The sequence below is a fragment of the Phalacrocorax aristotelis genome, chromosome 10 (assembly GCF_949628215.1).
Source record: "Phalacrocorax aristotelis chromosome 10, bGulAri2.1, whole genome shotgun sequence".
Classification (NCBI taxonomy): Eukaryota; Metazoa; Chordata; class Aves; order Suliformes; family Phalacrocoracidae; genus Phalacrocorax; species Phalacrocorax aristotelis.
The window spans coordinates 24,697,559-24,723,646 of NC_134285.1; the positions used below are offsets into that span (position 1 = coordinate 24,697,559).

Sequence of the window (26,088 nt, forward strand, 5' to 3'; positions counted from 1 at the left end):
GCTGAACCCCATCTCTGAGCTTGGGGAGGGGTTTTTGCTCTTCCCTGGAGGACCTTCAGTTCACTGAGCTGTTGGCCAGGGGTGCTGGGGTATTGAGGGGCACAACACTGCCTGGGGAAATGGAGGGAGGGTAGGGGTCCTTGCTCCATGAGAGTGGGATCAGCCAGTGGGGAAAATGACAGCCAGTCTATGTGTTGGAGAGCCCTGAGAAGAGAAAGGACCTGCTGTAAGATGGGCCTCTGCAGGCTTTGTCCTGATAAGACAAGGAGGGCACGGGCCAAGAACTGGTCATCTTCATTCCTGAGCCGCTCAGCCCCAGACAGCCTGTTTTGGCATGGTGGACACAGTCCTTTCTCCCTGTTCCCTGTCACTCTGTGCTGTTCCTGCCAGCCAAGGGCGCTCACGAGACCTTCCCTGGAGTTCTGCCCTGGCCTTGCCTGGACGTCTGCCAGGCTTGCCTGCCCACTTCACTCTTTGCCTGCCTGCTCTGGCAGCACTGCCGGCTCCACCTCCCGCCTATGGATGCTGTGCAGCCCACCCTGCGGGCAGGAGGAGGAAGCTGCCATGCTCTGGCTCCAGCAAGAGACCAGCTTGCTCTGACTTCTGGCAGAAAGCTATGTTGTGGGGGGGCGGTAGTGCTCAGCTGGACCCCTGCCTTTCCACCAGCTCCTTGCCACCCAGGGTTATCCTCAGCTCTGAGCTGAGTCCACTGCATCCCACTCCTCCCAGGTCTGCACTCTCCAACGGACGGGCAGGCATACATCAATGGCTACGAGATCTCCCAGGACATGGTCCTGATCCGCCGCAGCCTGGGCCTATGTCCCCAGCATGACGTCCTCTTTGACAACATGACAGTGGAAGAGCACCTCCGCTTCTATGCAGGGGTGAGCACAGCGTTTGGGGGGAGTGCTGTCAGACCCCTGGGAGCCGGCCGTGGGGAGGCACGCTGCAGCCACCCTCTGGCTTTCTGAGGCTGGGGAAGTGTGGTGAGATCTACCCTCTGATCATTTTTGTGGCCTCCTCTGGACCCACCTGATGGAACACCTCTCCTGTGAGGGCAGGCTGAGAGAGCTGGGGTTGTCCAGTCTGGAGAAGAGAAGGCTGTGGGGAGGCCTTATTGTGGCCTTTCGGTACTTAAAGGGGGCTTATAAGAAAGACAGGGACAGGCTTCTTAAGGCCTGTAGCAATAGGACAAGGGATGATGGTTTTAAACTAAAAGTGGGTAGACTCAGACTAGGTATAAAGAAGAAATTTTTTGTGCTCAGAGTGGTGAAACCCTGGCCCAGGTTGCCCAGAGAGGTGGTAGATGCCCCACCCCTGGGAACATTCAGGGTCATTTTGGGCAGAGCTCTGAGCAACCTGATCTAGTTGAAGATGTCCCTGATCACTGCAGGGGGATTGGACTAGATGACCTTTAAAGATCCTTTCCTATTCAAACCATTCTATGATTCTATGGTAAGAGAAGAGGCATTGCCGCCTCTTTCCACCCCGTCTGCAGGCAGGGGCTCCCTGCTTGGCTGATGGATGAATGGGGGATCAAAGGCAGCATGGCTCCATGGAAACCCCCATGTCAGCTGTGCCAGCTCCTTCAGGGTTGGGCAGGAGTCCATTTGTGCTTCCCCACTTTCCTGCCTGTGTATGGAGGAGAGAGTACGGTGGGGTTTAGCAGCCAGTGGCTGATGTGTTGGGAAGGGTCTTTGCCAGATTCACTTACCACTGCAGGCAGGCTTAACTCTCCCTTCCCCCTGTCTGGCAGCTGAAGGGGTACCCACCCTCCAAGTGCCCCGAGGAGATCAACCACATCCTGAGGATCCTCAACCTGGAGGACAAGCGCCACTCTCTCACCAAGGCGCTCTCTGGTGGCATGAAGCGCAAGCTGTCCATTGGCATTGCCCTCATTGGGGACTCCAAGGCAAGCATCTTTGGTGGGGCTCACCTCGAACCTTTCTCCCTGGGGCCAATGTAGGTCCTTCTAGTGCCTCTGAGGTTGTTCCTCACCTGTGATGAGCCAGTGGGAGATGCAGGGGCAGCAAGGAGGGGGCAGGAGCACCCCCACAAAGGGGGATGACTCTGAGGACAGCGCCCTGAGGTTGCAGTGCAGCTCTGCTGCCTGGGACCTGCTCCCCCAGCAAGATCATCTCAAGCATGTTTCAAGGTCAAGGCTCCTTCTGGGCCCTGGGATTGCCCCCTCCTGCACTGCTGTGCCTCTCCCAGCCCTTTTTGACCAGCACCCATCTCCTGTGTGCAGGTGGTGATGCTGGATGAGCCGACGTCAGGGATGGACCCAGCCTCTCGCAGGGCCACATGGGACCTCCTGCAGCAGCAGAGGAGCAACCGTACCATCCTGCTGACCACCCACTTCATGGATGAGGCTGACCTGCTGGGGGACCGCATAGCTATCATGGCCAAGGGCGAGCTGCAGTGCTGTGGCTCCTCACTCTTCCTCAAGCGTAAATACGGTAAGGGGAGGAGCAGGCAGGCCATGCTGAATGTCTTCTTGCCAAGGAGGAGCAGGAGGGGGATATAGGGCAGGGAAGGGGACCCCATTGCTCCTTGTCTGATGGCTGCTTCCTCCTTGTCATGCTGTTCTGCCTCTTCTGAGGCCCATTACCACACTTGCTTCTGCATCATGTCCATAGCCCAGGCAAAGCCATCAATGCTCTCTGGTGCCTTCATCCCTCTCTGCTCTGGCACCCCAGGACCAGGCTGAGCTGCGATTTACCCTCCTATCCCTTCTCTTGTGGCTCTGCCCAGGGGCAGGATATCACATGGTGATGGTGAAGGAGCCCTACTGTAACCTGGGGGAGATCTCCCGCCTCATCTGTCAGTACGTGCCCAATGCCACCCTGGAAAGCAATGCCGGGGCAGAGCTGTCTTTCATCCTGCCCAAGGAGAGCACACACAGGTAATGGCATCATCCCCTGCTTGTCCTCCCCAGGTGGGTCCCCTTGTCTGCACACACTGGGGGATGCACTGTCGTTATGGGCTTGCTGGAAAGGGGAGCTGCTCTCTGCCTCAGTGCTGGTCTTGGGAAATAGGGTTCAGTTCCTCCTTTCGCTGCCATCCTTCCCTGTGTCTGCTGGTGCATCGCTTGTGTGCCACCATGCCCACCATGCCACTGTCCATGCAGCAACTGCATGGGACAGCACTTGTTGCTGATAGATGGTGACAGCTGCGGTGTGGAGTGTGGCACAAACAAGGCAGGCTGGTTTGGCTCCAAAATCAAATAAATGGATAGCTGAGGCTGCCTGAGGCAAGAAAGAGCAGAAGATGGAGCCCAGAAGCTGCTCTTGGGGACCGTGGGGTGCTTAGTGCTGCAGGCAGCCCTGGAGCTGCCTGCAGGGCTCAAACCAGCTGCAGGACAGATGCCCAGAGGGTCTTAACCTCTGAGCACCCAACTCTCACGAGCATCAGTGTCTAACACCTCACTTCTCCATTCAGGTTTGAGGCCCTGTTCACAGAGCTGGAGCAGAAGCGGGAGGAGCTGGGCATCGCCAGCTACGGCGCCTCAGTCACCACTATGGAGGAAGTCTTCCTGAGGTAGGCAAGAAGGAGGCTGGCCCCGGTGAGGTGTCTTCTGGTGATGACCAGTCCCTGTGTGCTTTGGCAATGGCGGTGTCCTACGCAGCTCTCTGGGGCACATGTTGGGTTTTGTCTCTTGGGTTTGGCTTCCCCAGCTCAGAGCAGCTTGGTCCTGTCTGGGTCTGTATTTCATCACCTTCTTTCCCTCTTGGCACAGGGTTGGGAAGCTTGTGGACTCCAGCATGGATATCCAGGCCATCCAGCTGCCTGCTCTCCAGTACCAGCATGAGAGACGCTCCAACGACTGGGCCATGGATGACTCCAGCAGTCTGAGTGGCATGACGGATATGACGGATGACAGCGGGGCACTCATTACGGAGGACTGCTCCAGCATCAAGCTCAACACTGGGGTGAGTGCTGGGGGTGTCAGTGCAGCAGGAATGGGGAGAGGAGTTTCTGAAGTGGGGTTACCAGGTGGAGGTCCCCCATGGCTGGTCTCGCTGCATGTGGTTTGGAAGATCAAATTGGAACATCAAATTGGAATCCACATCTTCAGGGAAATTATTTTTAGGGTGGTTGGGATTGGTCACTTCCATCCTCTTCACATTAATCTGGAGGCCTGCAGAGATGCTCTTGAAGGTGTCCCAGGTGATCTAAAGTGGCTGTCACCTGCTGTTGCTACACTGCTTGGGATTTCCAGCAGGGAGATGAGAAAAAACATCTTTCTTCCCTTCCTAGGCTTGCGCTTCAGATCCCTGGCAGCCCTTCATGGCCTGCTGCCTTTGTGCCTGTGATAAATTTCCCTGCACTTATCGAGGGCATGTCTCAAGGGCAGAAGGGGAGAAAGATGTTTATGGGTTTTAAAAAGCAAAGAAGGTGCTTGCAGGGGTCAGGCTGGGAGCTCCAAGGCATCTCGGCCCAGTCGCTTTGGCAGACAGCTGTGTTGCAGTAATCCTGTTTGTGAACCTCAAATGCTGAGAGGTGGAGGAAGGTAAAGGTCATGGCTGAAGCTGCTTTTAACACCTGAGATCCCAAAGTGACTGCGTCCTGTTGGGAAGCGTGGAGTTTGATGGGCTGACCGGCTGTGCTGGAGTCAAGCAGCTGCCCTGCTAATCCCTTTACAGGCTTGGCAGGAGAGCAGGCTCTGCTGCGGGCTTGTGGGCTACATGCAGGATTAGGAGGTGGTTTTGGGGTCATGCCCTGCATCAGCTGCGTGGGGTGATGTGGCTGGTGGGGCTGTCCACAGCTGGCAGGGCTCTCATTGACCTGACTTCTCCCCTCCCAGTTCTACCTGTGCTGTCAGCAGTTCTACGCCATGTTCATGAAACGAGCCATGTACAGCTGGCGCAACTGGAAGATGGTGGCAGCGCAGTTCCTTGTGCCTCTGATCTTCACTGCCTTTGCCCTCATCGTGGCCAAGACCTTCCCGGGACCCAGGGACTCCTCCCTGCTGAGGCTGACACTGGAGCCCTATGGCCAGACCATCGTGCCTTTCTTCATCTCGGCCACCTCGGGTCTGTCGCAGAGGTTGGCAGAGCAGTACGTGGAGCTGCTGGACGCCCAGCATCAGTCACCGCTGGAGGTGCTGGGTGAGGGTTCACGGAGCACCCGTGGAGCAGACGATACCCAGTGGGGCATGCAGGAGCCACGGTCTTCTCTTGTCAGGGCCCTCTGGTGTGGGTGGCTCAGGTCCCAGCTGTGGTGTATCTGAAATATCTCCTTGTATCCTCTGCTGCATGGGAGAGTTCCACAGTTGGCAGGACCCCTCCTCACCTGAGCAGAGCTGTGTTCTCCATAACCCTGCATTTGTGGCCATCATCAGGGCTAGGGCGGGCCACCAGGCTGGGGTTGCTTGGGGTCTTTTCCAGTTGGCCCCAGTTAGCTCTCATGTGATGGATCCTGTTCATAACAGTGTGGTGTTCAGCAGGTGACCTGGAGGAGTACCTCATCTCAAGAGCCTCCGAGGAAGGGGGAGCCTTCAATGAACACTGTATTGCAGCCGCCTCCTTCGAAGGAGCCAGGAACCGCACGGTGGTCACTGCGCTCTTCAACAACCAGGCATATCACTCCCCTGCCACGGCCCTTATGCTGGCTGACAACGCTGTCTTCAGGGTACTGGCAGGCCCCAATGCCTCCATCACAGTCACCAACTACCCTCAGCCCCGCAACATCACCGAGAAGGCCAAAGATCAGCTCATGGAGTATGTCTGATGGCAAGGCATTTGCTTTCCTGCTAGGGCTTGTGACCTCCATGGGTGCAGATTGGCTTGGTTGGAGTGGTGTCCGTGGAGGAGCCAGGCTGGAGCTTCTCAGAGCCAAACGTAGCTGTGGTTATACTCAGGAGGTCAGGAGAGCAAAGCTGTGTGGATGACTTACCTGCCTGAGCCTGGCAGCCATGTCACCCCATGCACATATCTCAGTGGTTGGGTATTTCCCTTTAGATAGTGCTTGGGGTTGCTGCTTGGGGTTGGTGTTCCCTGGGTGCTCAGAGCAGGGTGGGGCTGTATGGCCATACACTTCACGAAATCCTGCATCCAGGGTCTCTGAACCATACCTGTACCACAGGGGACATGTGTGGGACCTCACAAAGGCAGGGTGGAGATTTGTGGTGTGCTAGGTGGGCTGTGCGTGGGAGATGCTCATCTTACTGAGGTGCGCTTTTACTGTGGAGTGTTTCTTCTGCATGCTGGCTTGCTGGGTGAGTGTAGCCTCCACAAGAAGCATGGTGTGGGTGTGCTGTGCCTGCGTAGCCTTAGTGTTAGTTTGCCAAACTGTCCCTGTCCTAACCTACCCCACTGCTCTCCCTGCAGAGGCCAGACTGGGTTTGCCATTGCCATCAACTTGCTGTATGGCATGGCCTCACTCGCCAGCACCTTCGCTCTGCTGCTGGTCAGTGAGCGGGCCATCAAAGCCAAGCATGTCCAGTTTGTCAGTGGTGTCTACGTGGTCAACTTCTGGCTTTCTGCTCTGCTCTGGGATATCATCAACTTCCTCATCCCTTGTGCTCTGATGCTGGTGAGTCACCCCTGACACCCTGATACCCTCCTGTCCTCCCCCTGGGTGAGAGCTCTGGGTGCTGCTCTTCAGCGAGAGCTGGAATGCGTGTGGGTGCAAGGATGAGGCCACTGGCATTGTCTCAGTTAATAGAAAGGACCAGCAAGAAAGCTGTCCCTTGGTCCTGCTGGTAGCAGGGCCATGGCCAACCAGCTGGGTCAAGTTGACTGCAGCCTCTGGCACCTGAATACTTGGGTGTGGGCACTAGAACATCTCAAATACATGAGAGCTTGGAGTGGAATTCCCCAGATCTGCCCTTCCGCATCCTGTCCTGCAGAAAGCGGGCTTCCCTTGAGGACAGGCAGGGGCTGCTGGTAGGAACTGTCTGTGAGGGGTAATCCAGGTCAGTGCAGTGCTGCCGCTACTTTGCTGCCTGGGCCATTGAGACAAGGAGACTTTGCTTGCAGTCAAGACAAATATGCATTCTCACGTTGCTGTGCCCCAGGTGATATTCCAAGCCTTCAATGTGCAAGCCTTCACCCAAGACAGCCACCTTGTTGATGTGATGCTGATCTTCCTCCTCTATGGCTGGGCCATCATCCCCCTCATGTACCTCCTCAGCTTCTTCTTCTCAGTGGCAGCCACAGCCTACACCCGTCTCACCATCTTCAACATCCTCTCAGGCACGGCCACCTTCCTTGCGGTCACCATCATGAGCATCCCAGGTGGGTCGCTGCCCTCCATGCCTCCCCAGCACTGCACTCTGCAGTCACCAAGAAGATCCAGCACCCAAAGAGACTCTTTCACCCCAGGGCTGTCCCAACAATAGCAAAAAAACCCTATGACAGTCCATTCTCACCCATTAAACATGACAAAATTTGTCCTATAGTATCAGGGTCTTTCTCTAAAATTAGCTAACTCTAATCTGTTGATCCTCCTGTGCTCCTCTTTCAGAGCTTGGCTTGGTAGACCTCTCCAAAACCCTGGATAAAGTCTTTCTCGTCTTACCCAATTACTGCTTGGGCCAATGCATCAGTGACTTCTACCAGAATTATGAGTTCATTCAGTTTTGTACCTCCTCGGTTGAAGCCATCTTCATCTGCAAAGCGTTCAGTGAGTCTCTGTATTGGTCCTCACCAACCCCTCCTGGCCATCCCACCGTAGCTGCACTGGGAGGGATCTGTGTGGTGGGTGGTGGAGCTGGGCACTATCGTGGGTCCTCTAACCCAACCTGGACAGTAGCTCCAGGTACTGTTTTAAAGCAAAAACAGCGTTTGACATTCATAGGTGATCCAATGAAAGAATCTTTCCTTGCTAATGATTTGGAGGAAAATGTGGGCTAGGGGAAGTTTCATGGACAACTAAAGAAATCAAAGTCCCAAGAGTGACTTGATCTCCTCTGCGTGCTTCCACTGGGCATCTTCTGCCAGATCCCCTCCAGACCTGAATCCTCTTGTGGGAAGTTTTGGAAGGAGCTGTGGGCAAGGAACCCATTGTGGGCTGGGATGAAGATGAGCCTAGCAAAGCTCTGGGCTCAGAGCTTTCTCTGAAGCAATCTGCCCCTCCCCAGAGCGTGGATTGATTCAAGTCTTGATTTTGTTCCATTCCTGCTCAGATATCAGTTATCAGGTGAACTACTTTTCCTGGGAGACGCCTGGAATCGGACGATACCTGACCTCCTTGACCATCCAGGGTTTCTCCTTCCTCTTCCTTCTTTTCCTCATTGAGACAAACCTCCTCTGGAGACTGAGAACTTTGGTCTGTGGCATCTGCAGGCGGCGGAAATGGGTGAGCTGAAGTGTGTGGGAGGGAGAAGTAAGATGCCCTCCAAACGAAGCCTAGGAGTCCCCGTGAGCTGGAGACAGGCCCTCTTCACCTAAATCATCTTACCAGGGAGCATCCCTGGAGCAAGTCGCTTGGAAGGACCTATCCTGTTGGGAGTATGAGTTGGCAAAGGGAGTGAGGCATCCCCAGAGGTGGCTGATGAAAGGGATGGATTCTGCCCGGGTCGGGGGTACTGGAGGAACCCATTTGTCCCACAGCAGCAAGGTGGCAGAGTGTGTTTTTTCTCCCCCATGTTTAGGTGGCACTGCTGAACAGGGTGTCTGTGCTGCCAGAGGACCGGGACGTGGCAGATGAGAGGAAGAAGGTTTTGGAGTCACCACCAGAACTGCTGTCATCTCTCAGCAGCCCTTTGGTCATCAAGGAGCTCACCAAGGTGAGGAGAGTGTGGCCCATCCTGAGCATCCTGCTGGGCGCTTAGGTACTCAGTGCAAGCTGAGTGTGGTCCTCACAGGACTGGTAAAGCCACCACTTGCCTTGCTGTGCCATCAGGTGGTGACTGGCATGGCTTGTCTCTCCACCAGGTCTATGACAGCCGGGAGTCCCTGCTGGCAGTGGACAGGATATCCTTAGCAGTCAGCAAAGGGGAATGCTTTGGCCTTCTTGGCTTCAACGGAGCAGGCAAAACCACCACCTTCAAGATGCTGACTGGTGACGAGAGCATCACGTCGGGGGATGCCTTTGTGGATGGCCACAGCATTCTGGCCAACATTAAGAAGGTATCGAGGGCTCCAGGGGTGGAGGGTGGCTTTACAAACAGTCCTGCATCTGCCTGGGCTGGCTCACCTTGCAGTTGCCTCTGAGGAGGACATGCTTACAGTTGCCAGGGGCGGAGGTAATAGCTGAGGGACGTTGTGTCCTTGTCTGGCCCAGCTCTTCGTTACCTGGCCACGTGGAAGCAGTCCCCTCTCCACTGGGATGACAGATGTGAAACAAATGGAAGCCAGACCTTGGAGGGTGGCAAATCCTTCATCAAAGGGTTTAGTTATGTAGTTGGAAATGTGAAAAATGTGAGTTAGTGATCACAGTTGGATGGTGGTCGCTCTAAAACAAGCAGGTCAAACCTTTCCAAACCCCTGCTAGAGGTCTTCTTGCCTCCTGGGAATGGCCCACTCCCTCTGGAAGAGCAAGAGATGAGCAGGGGTCAGGCTTTCAGTTCAATCCCTGGACACATCTACCACTGTCAGCCCCAGACAGCATCAGGCAAAGGAGAACATGGGAAGGGTCTGCCCTGAAAGCATGGCCCTGCTTGCTTCCTCCCCTGGAACTCTGCCTTCTGTTGGGCTCTTGGCCCCAGCAGAGACCAGGATATGGGGAAGATACAGGCCCCACAGTGCTTTCCTTCTCCTGAGAGCCTGGGCCACCTGAAATGGCCCCTCACAATGAGAAACCAGCTTGGGAAATGCCGCATGAGACCACGCAGTTGCCATCCCGAGGCATGCTGTGTGCATCCCTCCCTGCCAGACCAGCTGCTCCAGTGGCAGGGGAATTTCCCCCTCGTTTCACCTGCAGTTTCAGAGCTGCAGCTCAGTCCCCATTGCTTTGTGCAAAACCCTTGCAGAGGTGCAGCAAAGCCTTGTGGGTGCCAAGGCACCTTCTGGCTTGGACACCTCTTTGCAGAGACTTGCCTGTGAGCTAATCCCCATTGGGTTCCTCTTGCCCCAAGGTCCAGCAGCGGATCGGCTACTGCCCACAGTTCGATGCCCTCCTGGACCACATGACAGGCCGCGAGACCCTGAGCATGTATGCCCGGCTGCGGGGCATCCCCGAGCGCTACATCAGCAGCTGTGTGGAGAACATGCTGAGAGGGCTGCTCCTGGAACCCCACGCTGACAAGCTTGTGAGAACTTACAGGTGAGAAGAGATGTGGAGGCACCCCATGCCCAGTGTCCCGCATCCTGTGGGGCGCTCTCTGTGCTTGTATTGGGTCTCTGTCCCCATTCCTGTCTCCTTCCGCAGCGGTGGTAACAAGCGGAAGCTTAGCGCTGGTATTGCCCTCATCGGTGGTCCCCCCGTGATCTTCCTGGATGAGCCTTCCACCGGCATGGACCCCGTGGCCCGACGTTTGCTCTGGGACGCAGTGACACGGACGCGGGAGTGTGGAAAATCCATCATCTTCACCTCCCACAGGTGACACTTGTGTGGGCAGGACTTGGCCTGAGAGATCAGGGAGTGGCCAGGAGGGTGGTGGGGATCCAGCCAGTGGATGGGACCCACCTCCAGAGTCTGGGGGGTGGGCAGTCCCACAGGCAGTAGCAGCTCGCTTTACCCAAATCTCCCTCCTCCGAAAGCCCAGAGAGGAGAGAATCCACCTCCAGCCCCTTCCCAGAAGCTTCTGCTGTTCTGTCTCTGTGCTCCTGCCCTGCTGAACAAGTCCTCTTCTGCCCTGCAGCATGGAGGAGTGTGAGGCCCTGTGCACGCGGCTGGCCATCATGGTGAATGGGCAGTTCAAATGCCTGGGCAGCCCCCAGCACCTGAAAAGCAAGTTTGGCAGCGGCTACACATTGCTGGCCAAAACGCGGAGTGAGGAGGAGGGTGAGCTGCAGGCCTTCAAGGCCTTCGTGGAAAAGACTTTCCCAGGTACTGTGAGCTGCTGGAGCGGTTGCCCTCCAGGGGAGGGCAGGGTGCTGCTTGCGAGCTTCAGCGAGTTTCCTAACTCAGAGCCTGTCCTTGCTTGTCTCTCCCAGGCAGTGTCCTGAAACACGAGCACCAGGGCATGGTGCATTATCACTTGACCAACAAGAACCTCAGTTGGGCACAGGTAAGGGGGTACTGGAGCACATGCTGCCCCTTCGCAGGAGGCTGGAGGGACAGCTTTCATGCTCAGCTCATCTTCCTTTTCTTCCAGAGCCACTCTCTGTCCAAAATCCAAGTTAATTAAAAAGTGGTTTTCTCCCTGACCCTTTCCCCACCTCCTGGCCCCAACAGGTCACCTGCAGATATGGTCAGTCTATGAGCAGCCAGGACCACTCCATGCCCCCCCCTCCAACCCTGCTGCCCTTGACTGCAGCCCTCCAGAGGGAAAGCAGGGCCTCACTGGGGAGCAAGAGCTGATTTTGCCTCTGTTTGTAGATCTCTGGAGGGTTCCGGAAGGGGGATGTGTTGGTAGTGCATGCTTCCCACCCCGCGTCTCCCTGCTGGGAGCACGGCACCGGTGGTCACAGCATCAACCCATCAGGACCTCTCTGCTCCCTGCTGCGGCCCCTCGGCCCAAGGAAGCGCCTCACACCCTGGCATCTGGTGCTGCCACACACAGGCACCGGTGCTGTCCCACCCAGGGCTACGGACGGTGGCTTTACCGAGCCACGGACCCTGTTGTGTCCCAGCCCAGGGTTATATATATTAAAAAAAATAGAAAGAGAGCATATATAACTCTATATACGGTATACATAGATAGTTACATATATACACTATATACAGACAGTTATATACTATCTATATATAAATATGTAAATGGTATACAGATAAATATGTATAGAGTATACAGGTGGTTTTCATATAAATATATAAGTATATATATGTTTTAATATATATCGGTATACTCTATAATGTGTGTAGTATACATAGTTTTTTATATATCTGTATACTGTATATGCTGTGTATGCTCTATATACTCTATATAGAGTATAGTATACAGTATATATACAGTATGTATAGAGTATATACAGTATACAGAGTACATAGATTACAGATTATGTAAAAACTATAGTATATAACTATATAAAAACTGTATACTATATACAGATAGTTATGTATAGTACATCTAGTATGCTATATAGGTTTTTATGTATTTTATATATTTTTTTATATATGTATATATAAAATATATATATATAATGTATTGAGCAGAAACCTTTGGCTGGGATCCCAGCCCAGGGGTATATATGAAAAACCATACATACATACATATATGTGTGTATGCATGTATGGCATATATATATGTAAAACATATTTTTTAATGGGGTTAGGCACTCTGCTAAAGACTCCATCTCCTGACTTCCCACCACCCTCCTGCCAGGGAAGTTTTTACTTCCCCCAGGTCCCCCTGGAGGAAGCAGCTTCCTCTGCTCTCTGACTCACAGCCTGCGGGGTTCTCCCGCAGCCAAGGTGCCCTGAGATAACTGCCGTGCCGTCCCTTGCAGGTCTTCGGGGCCTTGGAGAAAGCCAAAGAGAAGTATCGCTTGGAGGACTATTCGGTGAGCCAGATATCCCTGGAGCAAGTCTTCATGAGCTTCACTCGCTTCCAGCACTACACAGAGGACAGAGGCAAATGAGCAGAAGCCCGCACTGGCGCCCTTCGTCATGGACTGGCCCTGCTGCCTATACATAGTATATATAGAGACAGTAATTTATATATCGGCGTGTCTTAAACAATGTATAAATGTAACAAACTTTTCACCAGGGAGGGGGGAGAGGATGGCATCGTACCTTCTGCCGTCAGGAACAGAAGTGGTATGCGTGCATCACGTGCCGCCGCAGCGCCGGCACGGGTCTGTGTGCGAGTATGCGTGTGCATGGGACACTTCCACTCTCCAGCCTTTATTCCCATCTATACAGAAAAAAAAAAAAGCCCCAAAAAGCAGGGAGAAGCCTGGATGGGTGAAGATGGGTGTTGGGGATTGGGCTGGTGGAGGAGGAGTGGGGTGCTGTCCCCAAACGGCACCACATTCCCCCTGTGCTTCTCTTCCCTGCCCAGCGCTCACACCCATCAGGATGCTGCTTCGTGGTCTTTGCCCGCATGTTGACATGTATTGATAGGTGGTTCGCTCGTGGTTTAACTGGAGGCCGTCAAATAGCTTAGATCCAAACTGTTTGCTGGGTTAATTAGGATGCTCTGTGGTTGCCCTTAGAAGCACTTTGTGTCTAGCTGGAGGGTTCAAGGCCAGCCCCCTGTCTGTCCTCTTCCTGGCACGGAGGAGGCTCTGGCTCCTTTAACCTCTTAGCGCTGTCCCTTCCTGCCTGCTTGCCCAGAGGTGGAGGCAAGCCTGATGTGAGGAGCTGGCACTGGCCCGAGCAGTGCAGGGGGAGCTGGCTGGGCGGTGCCGGGTGCTGGCACTGGGTGGGAGGGAGGATGTGTTAATGGAGAAATGCCCAGAGCTCAGCCCCTTGGTACAGCGTGGGATGGGTCTGGCTGCAGAGCCAGAGCTTGGGCTGAAGGCAGCGATGGGTGAGAGGTGCAGCAGGGTGCCTGGGGCCACTGCTGGGCTTGGTGCGGTGGGTGAGAGATGCAGCAGGGTGCCTGGGGCCATTGCTGGGCTCACTGCTGCATCCATGGAACAGTTTAACCAGCAGCACTGCCCTGCAGCGTGCTACACAGCCACATGACTGGTTGTGAAGGCCAGTGATTCTCTCACTGCGCCTGTGTCCTGCTGTGTTCTCCCCTAACACACCACACAGCTCTGACCAGAGCATGTCTGTCCTGTGTCCCCATCCCCTCCGCACCACTCCAGGCTGCTCCAGCAGCAGGCAGGGAGTGAAGGTACTGTCCTGTCCTCCGCCAGCTGTGGGGGATGCTGCTGGGCACGGTGCATCAGGCACCAGCCCTGCCCAGCCCTGCCTGCGCTGAGTCGGACACAGCACCTGGGATTTCTTTTTGACTTTTCCCAGTGGTAGGGTTGCTTTTTTTGTTCATTTGGTTTAAATCTGTGTTGGTTCTTGTCTGTCCTTAACTAGTCCCTGTGTCACCTGGGGGCAGTCCCTTTCAGGCCAGCTGCTCCGCGATCAATGCAGAGCTATTTGCACTATAGTAATACACACAATTGCACATATAAAATGAATTAATATTTATGGCAAGGGGTGCTGATTCCCTTCTAGTGATTGCGTAGTTGGGGGTGGGTTTTTGTTTTTTTCTCTGTGACTCATTCCTTTCTGTTCCAGGGTTTTTTTTTCCCCTTTGCCTAATATTGTTGTTCAGCACAACAGTGCATCATGTTACTAAGAATTTCCCTGGATCTTAACAATGTGTGTTTTTATTAATAAGCAGTCAGCAGGTAAATGGCATCCCTGGAACACCTCAGGGCCCTTTGGAACTGGCTTGGAGGGTTTGCTCCCTGGAAGCATCCCTGCAGGCAGCAAAGCCAGCTGCTGCCAGGGGCACCATACCATGGGAAAACCCCAGCACCAGCAACCTTTCTGGGATGGTGCCTGTGCAAGAAAGGGGGGGGGGGGGGGGGAAATGCTGTCTGGTGGGAGGCCACCTGAAGCCACCAGGACAGTAAATGCTAGGACTCCCAGTGAATTTTTGTAGGGGGAGATATGGCAGGATGGTGCAAAGCCTCAGGCTTTGCCCAGGATGGAGAGCAGTGGGAAAGCAGGGATTGTGGGAGGGCTACATGCCAAATTCCAGCATGGGCTTGTGCCAGGTACCACAGGCTGGCAGCACCCTGAGGGTGGTGGTGCCAGGCAGGAGAGCTGGAACCCACCCCACCCCAATGCCCTGCTGGGGTACCAGTGACAACCCACCCCCCCACAGCTTGGTCCTGGGGCAGGTGGCACACAGACAGCATAACCCCAGCAGTGCCCACAAACACCATGGCAGAGCCAGTGGTAGAAGAGTGAATGGCAAAGTTGGCATCCCATAGCACCAGCCCACCACCACTGGGCGGGGGGGGGGGTCATCCTGGCCTAAATGAAGAAAGTCTAAATGCAGCCGCAGTTCTCAGTCACACAGTGCCATAACACCCTCCCCTCTCCCAGAGGCAGGTGCTGCTAGCTGTGCATGGCACTGCTCACTCTGTTTCAGTTACAGCCACAGTGCCGAGTGGCATTAGCCCAGGGCAAGATCAGGATTGCTCCAGGTCAGCCACGTTTTTGTGCTGGCAGGGCCACAGGTGCTGTTGGCAAGGCCCTGGTCTCCCAGGCTGCTGTGACCTTGTGTGGTGGGAGAAACACCATGGGTCCAGGTAGCTGCTGCTCCTATCTGGCTGCAGTGTAGTTGTTATTCCCATCATACAAAAAATAGCTTGATAGATATAACCACTGGGTGTTTTCTGACCTCCTTTGGGGGTCAGACAGCAACTTCCACCCTGGTGGGTTTGGGCTGTGCTGGTCTTCCTCCCTCTGCCTTGTGGGGGAAAGACATGGGGAAAGAGGGAAGCTTCTAAAACCTGACCTGGAAGGGCTCAGTCCAGCTTGGAAAAGCCCATGGGCTGAGGGATTGTGCACCAGGTGCCTCTGGGAGCAGAAGTGGGGGTCTGCATCCCTTCTACCACAGGCAGCTGCCACCACCACCCCCACCAGCCATGGGCAAGGGGGAGACCTTGAGCTTGGGTCTCAAACTGGCTTTTGTCAGAGCAATGGCAAGGGCCTCCATGGCAGTGGAGGGGCTGGCCCTGGCACTCTCATTCCTGCAGCTCTGCCCACCTACATACTGCAGCCTGGCTCTGAACCACAGCCAGGGTATTCGGCACCTACAGATGCCTGTATATATCCATCTCCATCCCCCAGTCCCAAACATACATCCAAGGCAGCATCAGCCCCTGCCTGAGCCCAGAGAGATGAGGCAGCAAGGGTGCAGCTCCAAAGAAGATGGGCAGATGCTCCAAGCCCTTTGCCTCCAGAGCAGTGTGGTACCTACTCAGTCAAGACTCAGCCACAAGCACCCCCCCTCCACAGGGGCACCCTGCTCCATCACCAGCCAGCCCAGGGCACGATGCTGCAACCGCAACCACTTCACCACCTCCTGCAGACACATCCTCCCCATCCCGCAAGTGCCTCTCCACTGGCAGTTTCAGCGCTTTATTGTCTGGCGGTCCTGCTACAGCACCCGGCTGTCCTCCCTGTGGCTACAGCCACAGGGGGGGATCCGCTCCCTCATCCCCAGCACGGCACTGCAGCGTCCCTGGGAGCTGGAGGCTGCAGGAGCTGCAGCAGTCCGAGAACTGGCACTTAAGGAATCCTGGCTAGGGCTGCATTCTGCTGCTCCACGCTGGGTGCGGGGAGGGGGCATGTGGCCAGGCATGGCTGTGGTCCGGTCCCACTGGCCTTGTAGCATGGGTCACTTGATTTCAGTCATCTTTTAAAAATGTGGTTCTAAAATGCCACCAATTCTGGGTTCTGACCAGATGCTCTCAGCTTTGTTTCTCTTAAAAATCCCAAACCTTTCTTCACTTTTATGAGCAGTTTTCAATTTTGGCCAGAAATTGCTGTGCCCACCACTCCTCCAGGTCAATGGGAACAAAGTCTGAAAGAGAGGGGAGGGAGAGAGGAGAGTGTAGCAGAGCAGCTGGAGCAGAGCTCTGGATGCTCCCCCTGAGCCATACCATTTGCCTCTGGAAAAAAATGACAGCCCAAAATTTCCCCCACCCCGTTCCCTGTCGCCAAAAGGCCAGGCTAGGCTTACAGCGACTTTCTCTTCTTGTGGAATTCACCACCACTGCAGGAGCCCCCAGCTGCCATCAGAGAAACACATTGTCCCCATCCCTGCTGTGCTCTGGCTTTGTCCTGCTTGGCCCCAAGGCAGGCAGCTTCCCATGGTGGGACCCAGGGGGCTCTTCTCCAACACAATGTTGAACCCACCTTGGCTGGAGAAGGCATGATTTCCAGAAGAGTCATCAACCAGGCATCCTGCTTGCTTGGGTTCCTCCAACAGGGCATGGTGGGACATCCCCACCACAGTGCCAGAGGCCAGCTGCTCCCCAGCACTCCCCAGGCAGCCTCAGCATCAACAGACCCAACCCAGCCCCTCTGACACATCCAGCACTGGTTTCCTCCTCCCACTGCAGCCCTGCTAGGTGCCTGGCTGAGCCCACACCAGCTCATTGCACCTGTGAGCCCGATGTACCCTTGAGTGCCACGACTGCTTCCCACTTACTTTTGAGTCCAGGGTTGGGGGTTTTCTCTACGTACTGCACAGGGCCACAGGCGCTCTCCCCGCTCCGGCTGCCATTCAGCTGCTGCTCTACCTGCTGCCAGGCTGGGGTGGGGGGGCAGGGGGAGGAGGAGGGGTGGGAAACAGGCAGTGGATGGTTTTGGGATAGGGATTTCCCAGCCCAAGGGGGCTGTGGGAGAGGAGCAGGAGCTGGTGCAAGGGAGGGCAGCTGCCTAGACTGGGGACCCCATCCCTGCCACCAATGTCCCCAGCACAATGCAGCTGCCTCAGAAGGGACTCCCTGTCCTCCAGCCCCTCCCGGGGGATCCTCTGCCCTCACCTTCATAGACAAAGCGGACGTTCTCCTCATGGGCCAGTGTGTAGCATTCCTCAGGGGCCAAGACCTGCTGTGGCAGCACCTGCGGCCTCTTGCCATTCACTCTGTTGAAGACGAGTTTCTGGGCTGGGCTGTTGAGGGAAGCCAGTGGGAGGTGAGGGAGGACAGCAGCTCCTCCCACCACAGTTTGGAGCAAGGACAGGAGTTGTTTAGATGCCCAAGGTTGCCCCATGGCATGCACAGTTGCTCACAGCCCCAGCGAGGCCAGGGGCACATGGCTGCAGCCAGCCAGTCCTGCTCAGCCCTGCCCCCAAGGGAGGGGACCAAAAGGGACCCAGCCCCCTAGAAGAGGGGGTTCCTGCACTGGGGGTTGCAAGGGAGGGGAGCTCCCCAGGGAAAAGCAACTGCTGTCCATCTCCCACCCATCCTCCAGCCCCAGTACCAAGTGCAGTCTCTAGAATAAAAAGTCTGCCACCAAAACTGCTGAAATATCAGGAAAACAGAAGTAAAATCCCATTAGACACTGAGCAGGGGGATGGGCCATTGCTGCTCTCTGCAGACCCAACACCCTGGTTTGCTAGAGCAGCCCTGGCCCCCAACACATCCCTGAGGTGCCCCAGGACTGGGACGAAACCCTCTGCCAACTGCGAGCAGGTCAGGCTTCCTCAGAGCTGGTATCCCCTCCCAAGAGCAGGGCACTTAAACCAGCACCAGCCTGGAAACAGCAAAACCAGGCAGATCAAAAGGAAAGTTTTTGGGATGAGACCTGTGGGCATATTCAATGCAGAACTTCAGTGTTTTGATTTTTCTGCTCAGCTTTGGGGCAGGACATGTCTGCAACAGCCACGTTTCTCACAGGACAAAGTCTAAGGGGCCCCAGGAGCACTGACAGGTTACATTTTGCAGGGCAGGCGAGACTGAGAACAGGTAGCCCCTGCCCACACCTCCCCTGCCGGTTCTGTGGGCAAAGCCTGGGGCAGGGCAGTGCACCCCAAACCACACGTGGCCGAGGGCACCAGCCAGCCATCCCTGCCTGCAGCAGGCAGGGCGGCAGCCAGGAGTGCACCCAACCAACCTGCCTGAAGGAGGGTAAGCGAGGTGGCAGCCGCACTGGTTAATTAGTGAAAGATCCCAGGAAGGAGGGGAGCTGGAGGGGAGGCTTTTCTCATCCATTTCTTGAAGCTGGAGGAAATGGGCAGAGCTGTACGGCCCCCCCAGCCCTGCCCGACAGAGCAGAGCTGCCTGCTCTGACAGGCTGAGGTTTGGCCCCAGCTCTCCAGCTGAGAAACCGTCGCCATAGAAGAAGCCATCACCCCTCCGGCTGCTTCAATCCCCTCCAGCACCTGCCCAACAGGTCCAGTGATTCCTGACAGAAGCTAGGTGTCTGGCCCAAAACCTCGTGTCCCCCCCACTCCCTTTGGGGACACAGGGCAACCTCTGAGCCCTCCCGTGGGCCGCCACGAAGCCAGGGCTGCAGCCGGGACCCACCAGCCCCGGGACCAGGCGGTTGCACACCGGGCCCGGCGCTCCTTCAGCCAGCGGGTTTGTGTAATCGGTGCCTCCCCCGGGGCTTGCACAACCCCGGCCCGGCCGCCCTCGGCCCCGGGCAGCAGCGCCCCGGGCAGCGGGACGCTCTCCCTGCCAAGCCTCCCCGGGGGCAGGCTGCACCCCTGCCCGCACCGCGCCTGGGCTGGGTCACCCCCCCCAACTTTGGTGTCGCTCCCCCCCCCCCCGCCCCGCGCCGAGGTGCGACCGACGCCACGCGTGAACGGCCCGCGGGAAGCGGGCGGGGACCAGCAGCGCTGGAACCACCGGCACGTCCCAGTATGCGGGCACCGAGCGGCACCCCCCGCCCTCCGCGGCCCCTCCCCCGGCGGCGCGGCCCGGTAACCTTTCCCCAAGGTCACGGCGGGCGCCGCCGCCGCGGGGCTCACCTGGCGGGGGGCCAGGCGCCGGGCTGCAGACGGCCCCGCAGCTCGCTGCTCTCCACCGCCTGCTGCGTCGGACCTGCGGGCGGCGGCGGGGCATCACGGCGGGCCCCGGGGTGCGGGACGGGAGACGGTGCCCGTACCCACGCCCTGCCCGCCCCCCCCGTTCCCCGCTGTTCCCGGTACCTGTGCGGCGCTGCGTGGCCAGCTTGCTGGGGCCGCGCGTCAGCGTGTACATCCTGCGGCCCCGCACCGGCCCCGCACCGGCCCCGCACCGGCCCCGCCGCCCCCGCCCGAGTGCGGCGCGTGCCCCTCGCCGGGCCTTTAAGGGGCCGGGCCGGGCCGGCCGCCGCGCCACGCCCCCGCCCTTAAAGGGCCCGCGCGGGACGGGAGGGACAGCGGAGAGCGGGGGGGACGGGGCAGGGAGGGGCGGGGAACAGGCGGCTGGGCGGGGGAGTCGTGCGTGGGGCTGGTGGAGATAGACGCGAGGAGACGTTGGGGGGCGTGGAGGACAGGCGCGGGCCACGTAGGGGGCACCCGTGGGGTGTGGGGGCACACATGGGACAAACGTCGGACACGTAGGGGACACGTGGGATGTGGGCACACACTGGGGCATGCGGGGCACATGTGGGATGTGGAGGGCACACAGGAAACAGACACATGGAACACAGGGTCACACAGGGGACATGCATGGGATACATAGAGGGTAGATGTGGGAGGCACGGTGGTATCCCTAAGAAAATTGAATTTTTGGAACTGTTTGCTAAAGACATAACAACGAACTATGCGAGCCCGGCAAAACAGAAGTTGAGGGGCAGAGACGGAAACTGAGACAGGGAAGCACTTGTTTTACGACTGTATCGTTGAGGAGAGCCGAGAGACTGATCAAAGCAATCATCCCGCCTCAGAAGCCGCTGAGAACGGGGTGATAAAGTGTACAGTCAAGGAGAACAACTAATTGGGATGTTGATAAGAACTAAAACAAAGTGCCCAGTAGGGGAATTATTCTCGTTATAACACTAAAAATCAGGCCCATAGGCCAGGAACCGCCCCCCCTCTAGTAAGTCCCTTACTCCCAGAGCATGTGCAGTAAATTAGAGTGAGCCGTACTGTTACATCGAAGCAAGCAAGAAATTAACCAATTATTAGCTGGGGCGTGTGAATATTAGCTGCGATTGACGCATTTAACCGTATAAACGCCTTGCAGTTTCTTGGTGTGGGGTGCTCGCTTTGTGGGTTACCACCTAGTGCCCACCTTGGCACTTGGACTTGACTAAAATACTCCCGCTCTGTGTGTCGTTTGGCGTTTTGCACACCGGGTGAACGAACCCGCTTTTCAGGATAACAACGGGACATGTACGGGACACACAGGGTGCACACAAGGGACGTGGGGACACACAGGTCAAGTAGGTGACAGGGCGCAGGAGACACGTGGCACGCAAGATGGCACAGGCACGCCGTGGACACGGGAGTCACAGGGAACGCGGAGGGGACATGCACAGGGAACACGCAGAGAAGCGGGCTGACTGGACTCCAGCACGCACCTACCTGTTGATCGGGGACTCCATCGGCCCCTCTCCTGCAGTCGGGCAGTGAGCGACTCAATGGTGCAATGCTATTTAAAGGGGTATTTTAGGGGGAAAAGGGGGGAAGAGTGAGAACTTAGGGAATCAGCTGGAATTGTTTTGGTATTTGCTCTGCATAAGATGCATTGCAGTGTTGTTTTGTTTCTTCATGTTGTATTTGCATTTGGAATTCTTAATGTCGGGAGAAAATTCCTCGTTTTGCATGTGTAATTCCTAACGGAGGGAGACGATCCCTTGTTTTGCACGGGGAATTTAGGAATTTGTTGTGTATGAAACATTGGTTTGGTTTTCAGTACTGAAATGGGTTCCGCTGCTTCCAGGAACACTCCTCCTTGCTCTCCCTTAGGATGCATCCTAATGAATTGGAGTAAATTTGGAGGGGACCCCCTGACTAAGGATAAATTAAAATGGTATTGCAATCAGTTGTGGCCACAATATCAATTAGAAGAGGCTGAGAAATGACCTGAAAATGGGTCTTTGAAATATAATACTATACTGCAATTAATGTTGTTTTGTCAGAAAAATGAGAAATGGGATGAAATGCTATACATTGATTTGTTCTTTATGTTAAGAGATGACTTGGATAATAGAAAGAAATGTGGTTTGGTGGATTTGAAATACCGGAATGGAGTACATTCTTTAACTGAGAAAAAAGGAAAAAAGGAAAAAGAGAGTTTGTGCTGTACTAACTCTAAGAAAACAAGCAAGTCAGAGGATACGGAGGAAGATGCTCAGCTATTGGTAACCCTCCCAAAACAATTAGGATCAAGCTCCTTCAGTGAGGAGGGAGATGAGATTACTAGTCTTACAGCCAGTAGGACTAGGGGACAGAGACCCGGAATCCAGGCTCCTCTTAGGCAGGCTGTGGGACCCGAAGGAGGATGGGTGTGTGTACATAAACCAGTTACTACTTCTGACTTGTTAAATCGCAAAAGGGAGGGTCACTGCAAGGAAAAATGCCCACGTTTTTTTAATGACCAAGAGAGAGAAGCAGAGGAAGCTGTTGGGGTAATGGCAGAAATTGGGTTAGACCGAAGGGGACCAGAGGAATCTATTAAAGCTTCCCCAGCTGATTCTCGGGTTCCAGTTAAGCTGGCGAATGAAACAATTGATCGTTTGACGGATAGCAGGGCCACCTATTCTGTGATAACTAGTTGCAAGGGACCTTTAAGTAAGACTAAATTAAGCGCTGTTGGTGCTACAGGAAAAAAACCCGTAGGCTGTTTTTACAGCCTATGGAGCTCACAATTGGGGATACTAAATTAACGCATGAATTTCTCTATATGCCAGAATGTCCCTTACCATTACTTGGAGGGGATTTACTCTGTAAAGTAAATGCACAATTAACCTTCTCTGAAGATCTTGTCCAGTTACATATTCCTCCAGAGAATGCATGGAGAGCCCAGATATGCCTGCTACCTGAGAAGGAGTCAGCAGAAGGAAATATTCCAGACAAGGTATTACATGCAATCATACCCTTGGTGTGGTCATCGGGAACGCCGGGACGAGCTAAGAATGTGACTCTGATAAAGATAGAACTAAAACTGGGACCCCAGCTGGTAAGAAAGAAACAACACCCTATTAAACTGGAAGTCTAGAAGGGATTAGAACTGGTGATAAATTTCTTTTTAGAGCATGGAAAATTAAGGGAATGTTGGTCAGAATATAAGACAAAATTAATGGAAGCCCCTGCCCTGGGACTCCTGCATTTGAGAAAACTCTTTCAATTATACGTACATAAAAGACAACAAGTGGCGTGGGGAGTGCTGACACAAAAGCTGGGGAGCTGGAACTTTTCCAAACGATTAGATGAGGTTGGTAAAGGCTGGCCTGCCTGCTTGAGGGCAGTAGCGGCGACTGTAGCCTTAATTGAGGAATCTCGAAAACTGACACTGGGTCAACCGATTACTGTGTTTGTACCTCACGCTGTATCGTCCCTCCTTGAAAACAAGGGGCATTGGATTTCCCGGAATAGATTAGTGAGATATCCTGTACTACGAGAACAAGATGTTGTCACGCCTTCCCTAACCTCCACCTTAAATCCTTTATTCCCCATTTCTGAGTCTGATGAATTACAGCATGATTGTCTAACCACCTTTGAACAAGTGTATTCCAGCAGACCAGACTTACGGGACAAGCCTCTGCCTGACATGGAAGCGGAGCTTTTTACCAATGACAGCAGCTACATGTGGAAAACACAGAGCTGGATACGTGGTGCTAACAAATACCCAAACATCGGAAACCAGAGGACTGCCTGGTAATACATCTGCTCAAAGTACGGAATTGATGGCGCTGCCTTGAGCCTTAGAACTGAGTCATGACAAAGGAGTTCATGTATATACTGATTCCAAATATGCATTTGGGGTGGTACTTGCACGTGGGGCAATCTGGAAAGAAAGAGGATTATTAAACTCACAAGGGGCTCCAATAAAATCTGGAACAGACATTATGAGACTTCTGCAAGCAGTTCTCCAAACAAATGAGGTCGCAGAACTACCTAAATGTAATCAGTATAAATATTTACTGGTATTAGCAGATACTTTCTCTGGTTGGCCAAAGGCTGTCTCTTGTTGCACCAACAAAGCTAGAAAAGTGATTATGATTTTGTTGAAAGGAATTACTCCTAGATTTTGTATTCCAGAGGAAATCTCTATCAATGGGCCTCATTTTGCTACAGAAGTAGTACAGGGAATTTCCAAGTTTTTACAGATTAAGTGGGAATTTCACACCCCCGGGAGGCCTCAATCTAGTGGAAAAGTAGAAAACTTGAATCAGACCCTCAATAGGCAAGTCTATAAACTTTGCCAGGAAGCACACCTTAAATGGATAGAAGCCTTACCTTTAGTTCTCTTGCGAATTCAAATAACCCCTAGGGTTAAGGAAGGCGTAAAGCCCCTTTGAGATAGTACATGGGAAGGCATATCCCACAAACCTCTTAAACAACAAGGGAGACCAAATGCATATAAAGGACAGGCTGCTGTCAAGAAATATTTGATTTCTCTCTCGCAGATTTTGTCTTCACTGTACAGGTACCTAAATCAAAGGACATCTCTTCCCTTGCACACACCAGTCCACCCATTCCAGCCAGGACACAATGTCTGCGTATGAACTTGGAACTCTTGACCAGAGACCCTCAATGAACGGTGTTCAAGAAACGGGACTTGTCTATGTACAGATTAAGTGTATATTTTCCATAAGGATAGTTACAGAACTCAGAAAATTTTGTTAATATAATTATGCCAAGATGGCAGTTATATATTTAGTAGGTGTCTGTAAAGGAAATTTAATCTTACAATTTATCCAGTCATTCAGGGGAATCCACAATAGCAGCAGTTTAATTGCACTACTAAAATTTGTTACAAACCCCAGATTGGGGAATCTTAGTTCTAGATTTAAATCTAACCTTTGAAAACTTAATAGCTAATAATTCAATAACAGTAGGTAAAGTAATTTCATTTGGAGGCTTGTGCATATACAAATTTAAGTGGTAAGGATTATTGTGTTCACATCCCAACCATTACTGGCATGGCAGGTGACTAATTGGACTGAATAAAACAAGTGGCAAAGTCAAGACAGGACCTGAGGGGTTCTGTAAAAATCGGATAGTTAAACAAAATATTGAATAAATGTGGATTCTCCCTTACTGGATGGTTGCAATACTTGTTAAAATTATGATTGTATATTAGTTGGATGTATTATGATAGGAAGAAATTATATATCACTTATGAAAAGGAGTGAGACTTATGGGACTCATAAAACAAAAGGGTCTCATAGTCTCAAAGGGGGGAAAACGGGTATCCCTAAAAAAATTGAATTTTTGGAACTGTTTGCTAAAGACATAACAACGAACTATGCGAGCCCGGCAAAACAGAAGTTGAGGGGCAGAGACGGAAACTGAGACAGGGAAGCACTTGTTTTACAACTGTATCGTTGAGGAGAGCCGAGAGACTGATCAAAGCAATCATCCCGCCTCAGAAGCCGCTGAGAACGGGGTGATAAAGTGTACAGTCAAGGAGAACAACTAATTGGGATGTTGATAAGAACTAAAACAAAGTGCCCAGTAGGGGAATTATTCTCGTTATAACACTAAAAATCAGGCCCATAGGCCAGGAACCGCCCCCCCTCTAGTAAGTCCCTTACTCCCAGAGCATGTGCAGTAAATTAGAGTGAGCCGTACTGTTACATCGAAGCAAGCAAGAAATTAACCAATTATTAGCTGGGGCGTGTGAATATTAGCTGCGATTGACGCATTTAACCGTATAAACGCCTTGCAGTTTCTTGGTGTGGGGTGCTCGCTTTGTGGGTTACCACCTAGTGCCCACCTTGGCACTTGGACTTGACTAAAATACTCCCGCTCTGTGTGTCATTTGGTGTTTTGCACACCGGGTGAATGAACCCGCTTTTCAGGATAACAACAGGACATGTACGGGACACACAGGGTGCACACAAGGGACGTGGGGACACACAGGTCAAGTAGGTGACAGGGCGCAGGAGACACGTGGCACGCAAGATGGCACAGGCACGCCGTGGACATGGGAGTCGCAGGGAACGCGGAGGGGACATGCACAGGGACACCGGAGCCACGGGACACACAGGGGATGTGTAGGAGTCACTCCCGGAACACACAGGATTCAGGCAGGGGACAGCAAGGGGGTGCAGAGGCAGGGGCTGAGGTGCCACCCCCATGGGGACAGTGACGTGACAAGCCTGGTGAGCCCTGAGCCGTGCACACAGGGACCGCCCGGGCGCCGCGGGCGACCCTGCTGCTCTGGAAGGTGGGGTGGGTGGCCACCTCCCAGCCACTGTGGTGACCTTTGGAGCGGGGAAGGCATGCCAAGGTCTCCCACGTGGTGGGAGGTACAGCCCAGAACATGACCCCAAGTCAGTCCCCAGCCACCCCGCAGCATCACCCGTGGGTGGCTTTCAGGGTTTTGGGGACAGGCCATATGACAAACCCACCGGGGTCTTTGGGGATGTTCCAGCCTTGGTCTGGGGTCATCAGCAAAGCCACCCCACAAGGGTGACCTTGGCCTTTCCGCACTGCCAGCGGTGGCACAGCCCTGCCGGGGT

The 26,088-nt window shown here is 54.2% G+C and overlaps 2 protein-coding genes across 5 annotated transcripts in view; one reads left to right on the plus strand and one right to left on the minus strand.

Moving 5' to 3' along the window:
* ABCA3 (ATP binding cassette subfamily A member 3) overlaps positions 1 to 14,318 on the plus strand; it is a 31,275-nt gene extending 16,957 nt beyond the window's left edge. For 2 of the 3 annotated variants that reach the window (XM_075105890.1, XM_075105892.1), the window contains 19 exons: positions 730 to 884; positions 1,757 to 1,912; positions 2,249 to 2,459; positions 2,755 to 2,905; positions 3,442 to 3,540; positions 3,740 to 3,932; positions 4,808 to 5,111; positions 5,447 to 5,723; positions 6,333 to 6,537; positions 7,022 to 7,241; positions 7,471 to 7,629; positions 8,132 to 8,304; positions 8,600 to 8,734; positions 8,883 to 9,077; positions 10,025 to 10,212; positions 10,318 to 10,488; positions 10,751 to 10,938; positions 11,046 to 11,119; positions 12,501 to 14,318. In XM_075105890.1, the coding sequence (XP_074961991.1) occupies positions 730 to 884; positions 1,757 to 1,912; positions 2,249 to 2,459; positions 2,755 to 2,905; positions 3,442 to 3,540; positions 3,740 to 3,932; positions 4,808 to 5,111; positions 5,447 to 5,723; positions 6,333 to 6,537; positions 7,022 to 7,241; positions 7,471 to 7,629; positions 8,132 to 8,304; positions 8,600 to 8,734; positions 8,883 to 9,077; positions 10,025 to 10,212; positions 10,318 to 10,488; positions 10,751 to 10,938; positions 11,046 to 11,119; positions 12,501 to 12,632 (3,386 nt within the window). In that variant the 3' untranslated portion in view covers positions 12,633 to 14,318. The remainder of the gene's footprint in view (positions 1 to 729; positions 885 to 1,756; positions 1,913 to 2,248; positions 2,460 to 2,754; positions 2,906 to 3,441; positions 3,541 to 3,739; positions 3,933 to 4,807; positions 5,112 to 5,446; positions 5,724 to 6,332; positions 6,538 to 7,021; positions 7,242 to 7,470; positions 7,630 to 8,131; positions 8,305 to 8,599; positions 8,735 to 8,882; positions 9,078 to 10,024; positions 10,213 to 10,317; positions 10,489 to 10,750; positions 10,939 to 11,045; positions 11,120 to 12,500) is intronic. The other variant, XM_075105891.1, reaches the window with a different exon arrangement.
* A 1,761-nt stretch (positions 14,319 to 16,079) lies between these two features.
* Positions 16,080 to 19,784, minus strand: MCRIP2 (MAPK regulated corepressor interacting protein 2). Of its 2 annotated transcripts, XM_075105893.1 has the most exons (5): positions 19,619 to 19,784; positions 19,439 to 19,511; positions 17,508 to 17,635; positions 17,171 to 17,272; positions 16,080 to 16,540 (listed from the first exon to the last, which is right to left on the minus strand). In XM_075105893.1, exons 1-5 carry the CDS (start codon positions 19,668 to 19,670, stop codon positions 16,470 to 16,472), a joined length of 426 nt encoding a protein of 141 aa, XP_074961994.1. In that variant the 5' UTR covers positions 19,671 to 19,784; the 3' UTR covers positions 16,080 to 16,469. The 2 variants fall into 2 exon arrangements, with proteins under 2 accessions (XP_074961994.1, XP_074961995.1); XM_075105894.1 differs by lacking the exon at positions 17,171 to 17,272.
* Positions 19,785 to 26,088: the final 6,304 nt, after the last annotated feature.

Bases quoted from the DNA above. Each gene is read 5' to 3' on its own strand.
- MCRIP2 (XM_075105893.1), bottom strand. From the start codon at position 19,670: ATGTACACGCTGACGCGCGGCCCCAGCAAGCTGGCCACGCAGCGCCGC. The intron at 17,273-17,507 runs GTGAGGGCAGAG...CCCCCACCCCAG, and splicing joins CGTCCGCTTTGTCTATGAAG to CCTGGCAGCAGGTAGAGCAG. The intron at 16,541-17,170 runs GTAAGTGGGAAG...CCTCTCTTTCAG, and splicing joins CCCCAACCCTGGACTCAAAA to ACTTTGTTCCCATTGACCTG.